The sequence below is a fragment of the Oreochromis aureus genome, linkage group 4 (assembly GCF_013358895.1).
Source record: "Oreochromis aureus strain Israel breed Guangdong linkage group 4, ZZ_aureus, whole genome shotgun sequence".
Taxonomy (NCBI): Eukaryota; Metazoa; Chordata; class Actinopteri; order Cichliformes; family Cichlidae; genus Oreochromis; species Oreochromis aureus.
The window spans coordinates 23,086,929-23,103,854 of record NC_052945.1 but is presented as its reverse complement, the minus strand read 5'-3'; the positions used below and the strand labels follow the sequence as shown (position 1 = coordinate 23,103,854).

General features: G+C 41.5%; 1 protein-coding gene across 2 annotated transcripts; it reads left to right on the top strand.

Moving 5' to 3' along the window:
- The first annotated feature begins 553 nt into the window (after positions 1-553).
- On the top strand, positions 554-15,504 carry xylt2 (xylosyltransferase II). 2 transcript variants are annotated; one of them, XM_031732614.2, is made up of 11 exons: positions 554-729; positions 5,167-5,668; positions 6,401-6,576; positions 8,001-8,203; positions 9,317-9,397; positions 9,742-9,958; positions 10,350-10,526; positions 11,215-11,471; positions 11,567-11,762; positions 12,068-12,401; positions 13,949-15,504. In XM_031732614.2, the coding sequence occupies exons 1-11, from the start codon at positions 598-600 to the stop codon at positions 14,266-14,268; spliced, it is 2,595 nt and encodes an 864-aa protein (XP_031588474.1). In that variant the 5' UTR covers positions 554-597; the 3' UTR covers positions 14,269-15,504. The 2 variants fall into 2 exon arrangements, with proteins under 2 accessions (XP_031588474.1, XP_031588473.1); XM_031732613.2 differs by having other exon boundaries at positions 555-729; positions 13,946-15,504.
- Positions 15,505-16,926: the final 1,422 nt, after the last annotated feature.

The window sequence follows — 16,926 nt, the reverse complement described above, 5'->3', positions numbered from 1 at the left end:
TTACATGACCTCTGGGACCTGTTGGGGATCTAAATGTCTGTCTTATGGTTTTTCCAGTAACTCAACCCAAATGAACACCTATGGATGGATTCAGTTCTGAATCAAAGCACCAAGTGAGGGAATATGTTTTGGGGAAAACTGAGCTCCAATGTAAAGGCTGACCTCCTGAAACTTGAAGAATTAATCCCTGAAGAGGATTTGATGTGTAGTGTATGTTAGATTTTCCTTTAATATGTCACCTGTCAGTGTCATGTTATGTCTGTACCTGGAAGTTGTAGGAAAATATAATACCTATTTTTATTTATTCTTTTATTTTGTTTCTGATACCATTACACTAATGTTGAAGAAATTTAAAAAAAATAAAATGAATAAAAAAACGTTTACTTATTTATTTTTATTTCAGGCCATTGGAAATATGAAACTAATGTGAGTGAACGCTATAAAATACAGTCAAATAAATAAATAATAATTATTATTATCAGCAGTTCTTATCGTCTTTATAACTTTTCCAGCAAACCGGGATGTTGAGCGACCCCGCGTGGGCGCGCCGCTCAGAATGAGCCCTGCACGCGCTCCCAGTCAACCGGAGTCGGAAAAATGGTGGCCAGCGTTCGAGTGCAGAAGCTGCTCCGACGATATAAACTAGCGATTGCCGCCGCATTAACTATCCTCCTGATTCAAGGGCTTGTGGTATGGAGTCTGAGAAGTCTGGAAGAAGGCGAGGCAGAGGTGAGGAACCGACTCTCCGGGTGTTTTTGGCGTGACAGTGATTCGGTTTGGTTTAATTGTAGTGCTAGCCGTTAGCGCTTAGCTTAGCCCCCTGTGAGTTATAGCTGATGTTAGCTGTTAGCAGTTGGGGAAGAGCGCTGCTCCCAAACATTTCAGCACAACGGACCAGCCCTGTCCAGCCCTCCTACCTACCTACCTACCTGCCTGTCTGCCAGTCTGTCATTGACCACACTACCTGGTAGGAAAGTATTCGTTGCTAGACTGTCACAGCCATGAAACCAGAGGAGTAGTTAAGTGGTAGTTAACTTGTTTAAGGAACAGCGGTGATCTTGGGTACCATCGTTCGTGTTTATTTCTTTTGGAAACCATGGCGTTGTTAAAATGTGATGAAAAACAGACGGAGGGGAATATCTAAGACGAATAGTATGCTATGAAGTAATGTAAGTTTGAGGGAGCATGAGAACAGACTGGTGATTCATTGATCCCAAACACTTCATCACTTTGAGCTGGACCGCCTTCATGTAGTAGTTCCAGGATGACTTGGATCTCTTTTGTTTTATGTTTCCTACTTATTTATATCAAACTGTGGATTCTGATGTGCTCGTGGCTGTTCTGTGACTTTCAATTAGCTTTGAGTCATACCAAAACATACTGGGAAGTATATATGCTAGAGAAAAGTTCAGCAGAGAGCTGCCTCTCCTACATACCACTGAAACCGTTTCTTCAACAGTAGCCAAGTCTTGTGTGGGAATTTTCTCCCTGGGTCTCCCTGGCACACCTGGAGTGCGCTACCTTGAGGCAGTGTCTGTTCCAGTTCTCCCTCTAAGTCAGGTAACCTGAGCTGTTAATATAGATAGGGGAACCTTGCGTGTACAGGACTAATTTTTTGAGGCACACCAGTGATGATGGAGCCACAGGAATGCACACTGAAACCTGAGGTGGGAGCCCTGCCAGCTCACCATTGTGATATATCAAGCAATGGGGTTGTGTAATATTTCTTCCAATATGGATAGATTGAAGTTCTGCTCTTGGCAAGGTTTAAGGCAGGCAACAGATGTAACAGCGGCTGAGCGGGAGGGAAAGATGTTTGGCTGTTCCTTCAGAGAAAGGGAAAAAGATGGGTCATTACTCTGTGGACAGTAGCCTCTGTTTGCCAAGGAAATGATTTGCTGCTGATCACTTCAGTTTAAACCATGAGCTAATCGGTCAGTTCAAAGCCAGTTAGTGATGCTAGACTAAATGAATAAATCATTTCCTTTAAATGCAGCAAGTGAGTCAACTTTTTTTGCTGAAGTGATTTTGAGAGAGGCTCCGGCTTTCATCACCTGTTTCTGTTAAAGCTCCCAGGCCTTCTGCTGTTTCATCAGGTGCATTCATGCTTAAACATGCCTCAGCAAAGATAAGAGAAATGTCTGCAGGGCTGTGGTTTCTGTGTTTAAATGCAGCTCTTCTGTGTTTCTAAATGAGCAGAAGTGCACACTACTTTTCAGAAGCTCAGCTGCACCTTGGGGTTGCTGTTGAGTGTCTCAGGTGAAGGCATAATGGTCTTAAAGTTAAAAGGTGTGCAGGTGGATGGGAAAAGAGCTGCACTGGTTGTTTGCTTCACTGTTAATCAGATTTATTTATTGACTGTTTTTAATCCTTGGGCCCTGAAGTTGTGGCACTACCACTCAGCACAAATGTCAGCTCTATATGCAGCTATGTTGGCAGACATCTATGCAAATGTCAGCATTTGGTCTCTGCATGTTTGCACTCTCGCAGATGCAGAATCAAATTTCTGACTTGAGCATGCACATTAATCATCACTTCACCTCTGAACGGTCTCCCCGTGCTCAGCGATCTCTGCCTTATCTTGCATCTGCTCTAATCAGCGTCTGGCAGTGCATGTGTGAACACGGTCACATGCGTTATATTAAATCCCTTGAGCAGAAGAGCGAAAGGATTGGAAGGACAGAAGAAGACATGACGCTTGTCATCCTTGTATCACCCTCTGCTCGCCCGGGTTCTCCTGCAGAGCTGAGTGCTCGCTGCTGCTGCTGCAGCTTCACGCTTCAGCAGATGGCAACGCTGATATGGTTTCACTCGACTTTAATTGGAAAGTAAAGAGGCTGCCTGGCTTGCCTTTGAATCAATACATTTTTTTTTGACATGATGGCGTTAATTAAAAGCTGTGAACACAAGTGATAAGGAAAATTGAAATGTTAGCCCGTGCTGCGTGCTTGGCTTTCTGCACAAAAACATGTCAGCTGGCAGCTGAAAACTAAGGAGCTTTCTTATGAATGTTTGCTGGAAAACATGCTTGTTGTTATCATCCCACTAAAGTTTTTATTATTCTTTTTTTAAAAATTGAATTTTACAGGAATTTGATTTTAAGAACAAAAAGTTTTTGTCGACATTTTTACATAGTACTAATGCCACATTTTGCAGCTGAGGCATTTTGCATCAAATACAATTTGGTTTATCAAAAGGCCAGAAATGGCAAAAAAGGATAAATCTTTGTTAAGTAAGGCAACATGGACTTATTGTCTCAAACGTATGCAACCATCCTTGCTTAATATATGTAGTCACTCTCTAAGGCCTATTCTGAGTTAGTGTCGTGCAGCTGGTCAGACCACAGGTTTCCTCCCAGCACTTCCATAGAAGCTGAGGTTGTGTTTAGTTTGGACTTTGAGTATTGTGAAATTGACATAAAGACGTTACTAAAGCACCCACTCTTACACCGATTAAAGGAAGCAAAGCTTTCTTGATGAGTTGACATGTATGGTGTCATAATTTCTCAGAAAGATGGCAAGGTTCCTTAAATGCATATAAGCATCTTCCAATAAGTTTGCACTGCACTGACTGCTGTGTAAGTTTACTTCACAATGCCTCTTACTGTATTGGATTTGAGACTGCAGTTGGCAGTCAGTAGCTGACTTTGCTTTATTGGTTGGCAGCTGGTGTATTGGCCATGTATTATCTGGCTCCTTGTCCCACCGCGCAGGCCCGGTCCATCTTCTGTTCCCACAATCTCTGGTCTGTCGGGGTGCCAGCGGTGTAAGGCGAATGAGCCGGCCCACGTTTTACCATAACTTCTGACAGAGGCAGAACACTCTCAGCCCACTCGCTCTTCTTCTTTCTCTTCTCCAAATGAATATTTTGAAGGGGCTTTTTATATGAACCAGTAATTTAGTGTGCCAAAACTATGATGTTATTTGGCTAGAAGACTTAAAATGGCTTAAACTCTGTGTGTGTGTGTGTGTGTGTGTGTGTGTGTGTGTGTGTGTGTGTGTGTGTGTGTGTGTGTGTGTGTGTGTGTGTGTGTGTGTGTGTGTGTGTGTGTGTGTGTGTGTGTGTGTGTGTGTGTGTGTGTGTGTGTGTGTGTGTGTTTTTTTTTCCCCTCCAAAAAAGTCCTCTGCCTTTATTTTTTGAGGTGTGATTTCTACTTCAGTGAGACTGATTCACTCCACGCTTTCAGTTTGAAACCGAGCCTTAGACGTAAAACTTAAACTGGGTCCTCATTCATTTTGGTACAAGATCAGTTTAGATGATAACACACTATTCTCTCTGATGCATTCTTTTGTTTTTTTACACTTGAGAAAAGAGACCTTTCTAGCTTTCATTAGTGTTTACATAATTTTCCTGTTGGGGAAAACGGGCAGCTCTGCACCTGCCCCCAAGCTGATCTTTCCCTTTTATGTTGACATTTTCACAAAAGTATAACTATATGACAAACACTGGGTGGACTTAACATTTAGAGATGTTACGGCCAGAGACTGCAGCAGTGGGACACTTCACTGATTTTATTATGTCAAAGCATTTATAAGAAGGTCTTATCTTGACATTTTAAGGCAGCTCTCAAGCCTTGGTTTGATTTTTAAGAGGTTACAGTCAAACACTATCAAAGTTAGTGCTTTACAGATTTTTAGAATATTGTTGTTAATTTGTCACAAAATCCCCCTGAGCTCTGTGAGATAATTTTAGCACTAAAGTGCAAGTAAATTTGCCACATTGTCACTTCTTCATGTGTGTATGAAGGGGCTGTAAACATGTGACCTACTTAGATGTGTGTGCATTTTTCCTGCCTCCGATTTTGGCCAGAGGGAGGAAACTCAGGTCGGTACAGTGAATCACTGGAATCATGTGTGACTGTCCACTTTTTGCAGATTAGCTCCATAAAAAGGCAGAGGCTCAGCTAAAAATAACCCAGATCAGCAGAATGAAAAAAAGCAAAAGCAAGTAAACACATCCTTCCCTCTGGGGCTCTGTCTGCTGCTGCCCTATTCGAGGTCTTTGTTTACCTTATGTGTCATTTCTGTGGATTCATTATGATTCATTATGACTCCAAAGAAATAACGCCTCCTCTCAGTAGTGGTTGTCCAAGATATTCTTATGGAATGACTGGCAACAGAGCAGGATTTAAAATATGCCTCACGTCTCTGCTCTCTCTTTCCTCAGAGAAAACTAAGACAGTCTAAGCTGCCTGACCACGACAACCAGGACCCCAAGAAAGACAACGCACAGAATTCATTGTCGGGGAGAAACAAAGGAAGCAATGGTGCCAGTGCACTGAGAAGAGGGAGCAGCCGCCGTGGAGGGAAGCCCAACATCAGGCTGAAGACCCCCCAGGAACGGGGAATGACAGGGGTTGGAGTAGATGGTGTAGTCCCCCACGATCTCTCCAGCAGCCGTAACCTCAGCGAGATCCGCAGCGGCCCAGACGGGGCAGGCAAGTTACCTGCTGCTGCCATACCAGGAGAGCCAGGCAGTGTGGATGGGGCGCACCAAGCCCCCAACAGTGACTTTGTGCCTAAATGTGATATCATAGGAAAGGATGCGCTGTCTGCTCTGCACCGCGCGGCATCACAGCAGTGCAGACAGGAGATTGCCAACATTGTGTGCCAGCATCAGGCCGGTCAGCTCATGCCAGAGTCACTCCCTCAGTTCTGCCCTCAGCTTGGTGAGAACCCGCTAAAGTTTGCATGAGTATTTGTAATCGCTTGTAGTCTACAAACTTCAACGTGAAAGGAGATGAATGTAAAAAATGAACAAAACATTTACTGTAATTTTTACTTACCACTGCATTTTCAGTCAAAACATTCTTCGTTGCCAAATTTCCTTGACAGTTATAGGATAATTTTATTTTATAGATTTTGTTATTTTTCAGTCTAACAATGTTGTAGCCGTTACAGTTTTCTTTGGTACATGATTAAAAATGTAATCAAATACTAAAAACAAAAAGATTTGACCCACTATGATAAACAGCAACAAATAACTGTTTCATGACCTTAACTCAGAAGAATTTTTCCATCTTTTGCCCATTGCTATGCTTTGTTTTAGGGTTATACATTATAGATCATCAAATGTCTCTGATTATATAGACACATTTAGGGAACTTGTTTGCAACTGCAGTATAATGCAGGGGTTGCACTGGGCCAAAAGACTCAACCCACGCCTCTGGCTCAGTTGTGCCATTACTGTAAATTCAGCTTCAGCTTGCAGCGTTGCTGAGTTGGACACTTTGTCAAAAAGGAAAGTAAAAGAAAACCCTTTTAGGTTTTGAATACTTCAGAAATGTAACATGGTAAAATTAAATCTTTTTCAACCCATTAATAGTGCCTGTTAAACAGCTAGCTTAGAGGTGCCCCCAAGCCTACTGAGTCAGTTATATTTGTCTCTCCTGTTGGGTCAGGTATGTCACATCCACTTCAGGCTGTTGGTGAACTGGAAGACAGCCTATCCGAGGTGGAGAACCCCGTCAGGGTGGCTTTCGTTCTGATGGTCCATGGCCGTGCCGTACGGCAGCTCAAACGTCTCATCAAAGCCATTTATCACCGTGACCACTATTACTACATCCATGTGGATAAGGTAATTACAGAGCTTCAACTGCCATCCAGTCTCTTCAGATAGTATTATTTTTGGTGCTTAAATATTATATTAAACAGTATGGGTTTGGTGCACTCACAGATGCTTTTCCCAGTTAGATCTTCTTGCATTATGAAGGTTAAATTTATCCCATGGGTCTCACAGTGTAGTAAAGGGGATTAGCCTGGATAGAGCAAAGTGTGGTTATTCTTAGGGGCTGGATTTAGTGGAGGAAATGTCTGCTGTCATGTGCAGCCGGAAGGCAAAAGACAAATGCACGGCTGGTACTGAGGCAGAGACCTCAGGTGTGTTGAGCAGAGACAGCAGAGAAACAGGTGCCTGTTCTCAGTGCACCTGTGTTGCCGGAAAGGTTGTGGAGACATAGGGTGTTGCTCTGTTCTGCTGCCAAGGGACGGCAGAGCAGCTCACCGGAGGCAATGATGGATAAGACGTCAGTAGGACAATCACACCACAGACACAGTCTTAGATACTTTGCTTGCCTAACCTCATCTATCTCAGAGGCAAAAGCCTGTTTGAGAGATGAGGCTGTAAAACAGGTCAGGTTTGTCCTAGAAACTGTCTGCCAACTGCTCTGCACCCTCTTATCCTGTCTTCTTCTTCTCCTGTTTAAAGGTGAGCACTGAGTTCAGACTACTCTTTTACCATTCTCTCTCCTATTTTCTAATTTCTGCAAAAAACAGTATACCCTTTTCATACTATACAATCTTTTTGTCTTCTTTTAAATATACAAGACAGAATCAATACCCTTTATTCATGCTTTGCTAAACACAATTGGACTTTGTGTCCCCAAACAGTCACTTTCGAAGTGTCTGTGTCTCCCTAAACTGCCCATTTATTGCTTCACAACGTTTATTAGCTCTCCTCATTTGTGAACAGGCCCCTTGTTAATTAGGTTATAATTAATCAAATTAAGCTCCAAGTAGAAATAAAAAAAAGATGTTTTGAACCTTCAGTTGTTGGCTTCTTGCATATTTCAGACACTTGCAGTGGTCACATGTTCACTCACTCAATTTTAATACCGCTGCATAAAGCTTGGCAGCTCAGCAGCCTCTATTTCTTTCTTTAATCCCCGCACTGTGGTTTGTTCCAGACTATCTTTTAAGCTCAGTTCATTTATTTTTGTCTCACCTGCAGTCACCTAAAGGAGGAACAGCCAGCAACAGAAACCAATTTAGATTCTACTTCCTCTATCGTCATTATGACCCATAGCACAGAGCACCATGTGGCTGTTGTTCTTCTCAGATCAAATTCTCTTTCAACACGAGCCAGTTTTGTGTGATGGTCTTGGCACAGTGGCAGCTGCAGCTCTGTGAGAACAAAGCTAAAAGTAGATTATGCTTTTGTTTCAGAAGCAGTCTCTCCTCATTTAACTCTATAACTGCCTTTTGGCTTTAAAACTCTGACAGCGGTCTGGCTACATGCATCGGGAGGTCCTGCAGATAGCCCAGCAGTACCCAAATGTGAGAGCCACGCCGTGGCGCATGGTCACCATCTGGGGAGGAGCCAGCCTTCTCAAAGCCTACCTACACAGCATGCAGGATCTGCTCTCCATGCTGGACTGGAAGTGGGATTTTTTCATCAATCTCAGTGCCACAGACTTTCCAACTAGGTTGGTCACACATATACACAGAAATAAACTCAACAGCTAATCTTTGCTGTTAGATCATGGCAGAAAATGTTAAATATGTTTGTTGCACTTTACCCAAGGTGTAAATTCACTCCCACATTTGAGCCTAAATCCATGCAGTGCAAGATTAAAAAAAGATGCTTTGAGTTTAGATGGGTTACTGAAGAGGGGACATAGATATGTGAGGCAAGAGTTGCTCAGTGAATCTCAGGCCAAGTGAAAAAAAAGAGGATTACACAGATTGTCAATTAACCTCTGCCATAGAGGGTCATGGGAGATCAGGATGATCATAAACTGTATAAATTCAAACTTTTACCTGAAGCCCTAGTAATGTCTCTCGCCCTCTTGCTATCAGTTCAGTGTCCTGCCATCAAAAGCAGTGCTGAGACATGTGTGGGTGTGTAGTGAAACATTGCAGCATGGCGTTGCTTCTGCTCCTGTCAAAATCATTGAACCACCATGTTAAAACAAAAGAAACTTAACAGTTGGTTACACCACTTATCTTTCATAATCCCAAACAAGAAGAGGGTGTCTTGAGCTATTTTCACTCTATCACTCTATTTGTCACAGTGAAGTTTATTTTAGAGCTAAAAAAAATGCATTTTAGTGTGCACTACCTCTTTAACCTACTTTGTGTTTGTTGTATTCCCTCAAAGTTTGTATCTTGAGCCATTTTTCATTATTTTTGAATGCCTCTTTCACTTTCGCAAAATTGCACCTACAATTACGGCGCTTTTTACAGCAACATTACAAAGAAACTTAACAGTTGGTAGATAAGAGAATCTAGTGGCAGCTTCAAATGAATTATTTTGGGCATGAATCAGTTTTGGCTGGCTTGTTTCTGGGGCAGCTTTGAACCCCTAACAAAGCAGCTGTTAGTCCACCTGAACCATCTCAAGGGGAAAAGGCTTGCTTGGATACACACAGAAAGACAATGTTTTCTATACTGTGTCCAGAGTAGCTTATTTCAGCTAGCACAATACTCATAACACAGTCCAAAGAACCCTGTAGATGTCCTTTTTTTTTAAAATTTTGGTCTCCTGCTTCAACATAACCCTTCCTCCTTTCAATTCTCACCATAATGCCCTCCTGCAGGACCAATGATGAACTGGTGGCTTTCCTGTCGCTGCACAGAGATAAGAACTTTCTCAAGTCCCATGGGAGAGAGAATGCCCGGTGAGTTTGCTACATAAAGGCAGCACAGTCTGCAAATACTGACATCGGGATGGCATTTTTACTTATCATAAATTAAATTTGACACACCTTTTAATACTACAGAAAAACTGTAACTGAACAGTGTTAATGAATGAAATCACAAAAAGTTGCTCTATAAATTCTCAGCAAATAGAAGTGTATTGAAATATTGCTGCAGATACAGGTGAGCAGCATATAAAGAGCTCTGTCAGATCCATTATTTAATGCAGTGTTACAGTTCTTTATCATTTACTGTGATGAATGGTACAAATGCCTTCACCCATGTCTCTTCCACCCATCATTTTCAGCTGTGTCCTGTGTTCCAGGTTTATTAAGAAGCAGGGCCTTGACCGTCTCTTCCACGAGTGTGACAACCACATGTGGCGTCTAGGCGAACGCAACATCCCCGAAGGCCTGGAGGTCTCAGGCGGCTCCGATTGGTTTGCACTCACCCACCGTTTTGTGGAGTACGTCATCAACTCCCAGGACGAGCTTGTGTCGGGGCTGAAGCAGTTCTATTCGTACGCTCTGCTTCCTGCTGAGGTAAGCGAGCTGTAGGCAGTCTGTTTATCTCCCGTTGTTGAGACAGTTTCATATACAAGCCTGTCTCAGGCTCGTCGTCCCCTGCCAAGTCAGAAGAGCCTAGCAGCAGAGATAATGTAATACTTTAAGCTTTCTGGCACAGCGTGCAGCAGAAGTGCCAGATGAGAGGAGGCTTCGCTATATTTTATCTGTGTAGTTTGCTCTCAGAGGAGCTGCTGTCTGTTCACCACTATAGAGCTGTGACCTTTTTGTAATTTAGACTGTGGTTAGAAACAGTTTATACTTATATTTGATGGTTTACACGAGCTTAATTTGGACACAACACTTGGCCACACTCTGTTTTCTCACACAGTGAAGAAATAATGTACCTACTCCTACCCTTTCTTCCCAGTCTTTCTTCCACACAGTGCTCGGGAACAGTCTCATGTGTGACACCCTGGTGGACAATAACCTGCGCGTCACCAACTGGAACCGTAAGCTGGGCTGTAAATGTCAGTACAAGCACATTGTTGACTGGTGTGGCTGCTCTCCCAACGATTTTAAACCACAAGACCTCATTCGAATCCAGGTGAGTTCAACAGAGGATGCCACTTTAAAACAAAAAACAGAGCTGGGTGATATAGACAGAAGCCATATACACTCAGTGGCCACTTTGTTAGGTACACTTTGCTAGTACTAGGTTATATGTAAAAACATTTTAAGTATTTCTTTCTGATGAATCGTTTCACTTGGTAAAATGTTTTCATTCAGTGATAGTTTCTTGTCTTTGAAGTGGGGATATGTGAGGTTCTGATTCACAGTCAGTATATTATCTTCAGTCGATGGCAAAACACATTTTAGCCACCTAAAAGAATTGCATATGAGTGATGGTGTGTTTAGATGATTTTCTCTGCTTTATCTGCCAACAGGTAAAGCTATGTCAAACAAGGAAATGATTCTAATGGCAAAAACTGAACTGGAAATTGTTCTCTCAATCAATTAGTTTATATTACTGTCTGGCTCCTGGAGTTTTTGGGGTTAGTTCTGACTGCAAGCAAGGAAAGGCACACAAAGTAGACTAATGAGCCCTGTTTCTCTAAGATGGGAAATCACTGTTTTTATCAATAGAGTTCGGTGGTTTTGAAAAAGCACAAGGGCAGAGCTGCAGATACTTTACAGAAGAAGGGCTTTATTTAATGCTAAATCAAACTTGACTTTAACTAAATTCTAATTCTTTATCAAACATGTTTATGCTATTTTCTCTTCCTCATCCACAGCAACTGACCCGTCCAACATTCTTTGCCCGCAAGTTTGAGTCCTCAGTGAACCAGGAGGCCATAGACATCCTGGACACTCACCTGTATGGCCAGTATGCTCCAGGAACTGTTGCTATCAAGGCATATTGGGAGAGCTTGTTTGAGCAGCTGGACGGCGTGGGCTCTCTCAGTGACGTGGCTCTCACAGCGTACTTGTCATTCTTTCGCCTGGGCCTGAAGAGTTTGGTGACTGCTCAGAGCAACGTGGAGGCCTGCAGGTGGAGAATCTGTTCTGCTTTGCTTTGTTATTGTCACTAACACAGCACATAAGCTGTTTTCTTTGTCATGTTAATTTATCTATTTTTTTTCTCAGGTTTGAACCAGTAGGCTTCCCTCTATCTGTGCATGTATACTTTTATGATGACCGTTTCCAAGGGTACCTGGTTCGCCAAGAAGTCCAGGCAGTGGAGTCAAAGGCCAGGGAGACTTTGGAGATGTGGGCAGTGCCTCAGGCTACACTCGTCCTTGAGAAGAACCTTAAAGAATTTGAAAGGCTCAAGAATCTGGAAGTAAGCACTCTTTAGGTTTTTTTGTACAAACTTTCAAGATCAAGACAACTGCAACATGAGGAAGATTTTTCTAGCTGATATCTAAAAATTAGGGTGGCTGTATCAGGCGTGATCTGACAAAAGCTAGACTGAAGTTTAATTAGTTTAACAAAAAAGTATGTTAATACTGGAAGAAATGAATATTCACTCACCTTCTTCAAACAGAAAGGAGTGGGTCTCTTTTGTAGTGTTGTCAGTGTTGTTGTATTATGTCACATAAATTTTTAAAAATATTTTTTAAAAATGACTTTTTTTGTTATCCTAAGATCGGTACAGAGTGGGATCCCAAAGAAAGGATCTTCCGTAACTTCGGTGGGGTGATCGGCCCTTTGGATGAACCTCTGGCAGTCCAGAAGTGGGCACGTGGTCCGAATCTCACCGCCACTATTGTGTGGGTCGACCCGGCTCTGGTGGTGGCGGCATCTTATGACATTACAGTGGATTTGGATGCAGAGTACACACACTACAAACCGCCACTGCAGCACCCCCTGCGGCCGGGCACCTGGACGGTGCGGGTGTTAAAACAATGGGAGCGCGTGGCAGAAGTTCACTTTCTTGTCATGCCATTAACTTTTAATAACAAGGAGCCGCTACGCAAAGGTGAGACATGTATTTATAGCTCTTTATTTTCATTTTTAATTTGAAAAGATAAGGCTGGTGTTCTTCTTTATTTCACTTTCTGTGACAGAATCACATGATGAAACACCAAATCAGTCATGCACTACATTTTTTCTAAATACTTGTTCAGTCCTGTCTGTCGCGATCACAGGGTGTCTCCGTGCCCTTAAAAAGTCTTGAACTTCAAATCTTTTCAACATTTTGTGACACACCATTTCAAGCTTTCACACATTTGGTTCACACAGAAGTTAAAGCCATACTGTTTTACATTTGTTCAGTCAGCTGTAATTGGTAAATGTAAGTGGATGGGTATCAGGTGAATGCATTTATTTTTACTTTTTTATAGTTTGTCTGACCCTTTCAGGTCAATTTTTATGAATGCAAATGGTTAACAGTAACAGCAAGTTTTTGTTTGTGTCCACAAACATCTTAAGAATACCTGAGGCCCAGATGGAAGATGATAGAGAAGAAGGAGGCCTTGCTAGTTTTATACTACCACTTTTAAATAGCTGTCCCAATCAATACTCTATGGAAAAGAGAGCATGCAGGTTTAATGACAGAAGCTTTTCTAATACTGATTGCTATTGGTGAATAAAGTCAGTCACCAAAAAAGCATGCTGTGCTGAAAGTATTTTTTTTAAACTCAGGACATTATATTTTTGTTTTGTTTTCACATTATTAAAACTCATTTCCTAATATTCAAATATGTGTTTTTAGGTAAAGCGATGTCAGCACTAATAACGTTATTTATTGGGTGTTTTCCAGCCCCTTTATTTATTTAATTTATTTTTTAATGCTCATTTATCATACCAGTCCATGCTGATATATCGGCAAGAAACTAATGTTGGCTATTAACAAATAAATAAATTAATAATAAATTTTCTGATTCTCTACTTTCCACTATTTTGAACCAATATTATTACATCAACTTAAAAAGTATGATTTGCCCCTTTGATTTCTGTTTCCAGCATACTTTATTTGAAAAAAATGGCAATATAAAGGTTTTAAGAAGTAGACGCACCCCTTAAAGTACCCAAAACTACACTCTCTCTCTCTCTCTCACTCACTCACTCACTCACTCACTCACTCACTCACTCACACACACACACACACACACACACACACACACACACACACACACACACACACACAGAAGTTTGGTGTTGCCTACAAGCTTCATCAGCTACAGTAAATAAACTACAATGCTGGTGTGTCCCTTTGTGGCTTTAGTCAAATCGTTGACTACCAACAAATATCTGCATCCATTCAATCATTCATTAGCTCATTCATGACTAATGAATGAGCTAATGAATGATCATTCCTACCATTCCTACCTGAGCTGCACATTTGATGGTGTTCATTGTTAGTCTTAATCTTTGCATTGGATTTATTGGGAATAAAAACATGTAGAATGTTCCCGGCCGTACATTAGTGCGTGGTGCTTGATCATTAAAATCTGAAAATTTTGGTGGATTTTTCAGAAACTCATGTCATCTTCTTCTGATTTTTTTTTCCTTCTGTTCTAGAAGAGGACAGCTGGCTTCATGCAGGACCTCCAGGGAACTTGTACCTGGAGCAGAGCTTCCAGCAGCTGAGCTCAGTGCTTAAGCTGCCTCCCCAAGAACCTGCAATGCAGGTGGCCCAGCGTAATTCCCAGTTGGTGGGCCAGGCCCTTGATGCATGGGTGGACACTTCTGTTGAGTCCTTCTGGGTTATCGGCGACTTGTGTGCAACACAGAGTTCCTCATGCCCAGCTTTGGGATCTTGTTCAAAGACTGCCTGGAGCTCCTTGTCCCCAGACCCTAAATCTGAAATGGGCCCAGTGAAAAGCGATGGGCGGATCAGGTAGCCCTCAGAGAAGAGAGACTGCAGACTTGCACACACAGGAAGACTCCAAGAAAATCGGAGACTGCTAGGAGACCTGTGTGAACCAGGACGTCTCCGAGGTCGGCTAAGAGCTCAAGGGCACATAAGCAACGATAAGGAATCTTCCTCCACCGAGGAGCCGTGTCTTTCTCAGCGACGCAGTAATACAGGCTTGAAAGACAAGAGCATGACTGCTGGAAATTTGCACATAGGAAACTGCAAGCGCACAGACTTGTAGCACCGCTTACTGAATGGTTACACGAATGCCGGGTGTAACGTGTTGTTTAAGCTGTTGCACAGGTTTGCAGTCATGATCCGTCTGTGCTGGAGTTTCTTAAAGAAGTGTTCAGGCGCACAGTTTTCCTGCATTTCGGAAGAATCAACAGGCTCCGTGCTCCGTCTTCTTTTCAAGGGAGAATCAAACCTGTGAATCATGTTATTGTGCTTATTTTGAAGCATTATTATGTAAGCATTAAGGAACAGATAGATGAAGTGCACTTTACTGTAAGACTTTGGTTTTACGCAGAGGTCACTAGGTTACAATGTGAAGATTAGAAGGTAACGGTTAAGGTCATTTCTTTCTTTCTTTTTTACAATAGGAACAAACTTGCGCTGCCACTCCCTGTTGCACAGACACATCATAAAATACTTGGACTGTAACACAGAGAAGGAAGAGTAGTAAAGAGAGTGGGGTTCTTGTGTATCCTTAGGAGTCTTATGCTTTTTAAAAAAATATTATTTGTGTCATTTTTTTCACATTTTGTTTGTTAATTCGCAGAACTGGCTGCTAAATGGAGTTACATTTTGTGTTGTTGCAAAAAAAAAAAAAAAGGCTATGAGCTAAACGTCTGGTCTAAGGAAGTGCCTAGACCGCTGGTGCAGATAGCGAGGATGCATTCAGTTTCTCTGAGGTCATCTTTGTAAAACGTCATTAACTGAGAAGGAGGGATGTGCAGTGTGCATGAACGCTCCAGAACAACAGACGGTGGACCTTAAGTCGAGACTTTTAGTTCCGCTGTTTGACCTGTCAGGATTTCTTATCTACTCTGCTAAAGCGACTCTACCGAGCTGAAGGAAATGTGGGTAAAAATAACGTTTATTCAGATTACTCTCGGCCCACTGGGAAGATTGAAACCACTCTGTTTATGTTAGCTCAGCATGTAGGCTGGAAATGGGAAGAAGCAGGCAAAAGCCAAGACACTCTACGTCTGAAACGCAGCTGTTTATATATATATATATATATATATATATATATATATATATATATATATATATATATATATATATATATATATATATATATATATATATATATATATATATATATATATATATATATATATATATATATATATATATATATATATATATATATATATATATATATATATATATATATATATATATATATATATATATATATATATATATATATATATATATATATATATATATATATATATATATATATATATATATATGTTTTTTTTTTTAAACAACAATGTCAGTGGAAGAGAATTCATATTGTTTTACCTGTCGGGACCTGTAAGGCCCTCGTGTCTGTACCCTGGCTACTCCGTGCCAGGTGTCAACCAAGGTATAGGACATATAACCCCACCATAACACTAACGACTGTCACTTGTTGTCAGTCCTCTTTCTGCAGAATAAGCAAGCTTACACAGTTCTCCAAAATCTCAAAGTTCTCTTAAATGCAAGGTTTTTAGATCACACACCTCCCGGGTATCTGTTTGCAGTATTGTCACGACACGTTCACATTTAATTTGTTAAGGTGAATTTAATTTCAACTTTTTGAATTTTGTATGTTTTCTTTTTTTTTTGTTTTGTTTTTTTTTATTCTTTTTGAGTCCACCGACCCAGAGTGGTCACGAGTGTATCGTCCATTTGTTTCAGTGTGATCGAGACTAAGATGCCTTTATGTCACAAAGCTGAATTGTTTACTACGGGATGAAAGCTTCCACAGATGTGCAATCAATGCCTTTTCAGATGATAGTGAAACCCATGTCTGTGCTTTGGTTTGTTTGATTTCTTTTTTACTACAACGTTACGTGTTTGTTAAGTAATAGTTGGCCACCGTGTGAGTTTTAAGTGACCTTGTTTACCTCGATCAGTACAGTTGCTTCAGTGAAGCCCCAGTTTTATTGGGATAAGGGAGCAGATGAATGGGTGTGACAGATGTTATTTTTCTATCCTGTTTGGGAGGAATTATGTTTGTTGTCTGTTTATCTCTCAGCACTCTAAACCATGAGAGCTGCTCTCCAATCGTGTTACATTTGATGGTCCAGCTGTTCAGCGTCATTTGATACAGACCTTTATTGTTTTTGGTGGGTGGGAAGTTGAGGTCTCCCTCCGTGCCGCTGTGATAAGCAGCAGCCCGGCTGGTGAGTCATCCAGAGCTCTTATCTGAGTGGGGAACTTCAGCCTCTCACTGAATGCCTCTGGAAAAAGCTCATAGGACAGATCTGACTGATGACTCAATAAAAACGAAAAAACATTAAGCTGTTTCCTTATTTTCATTCTTAACATGCCTTTGAATCAAGTGGAAATAGAGAGGAAATGCTTCTTATTTTAAAGTCTTAAATTAACCTTTCCGCTACATTTTGAGGGGTTTTCCCTCTTACAA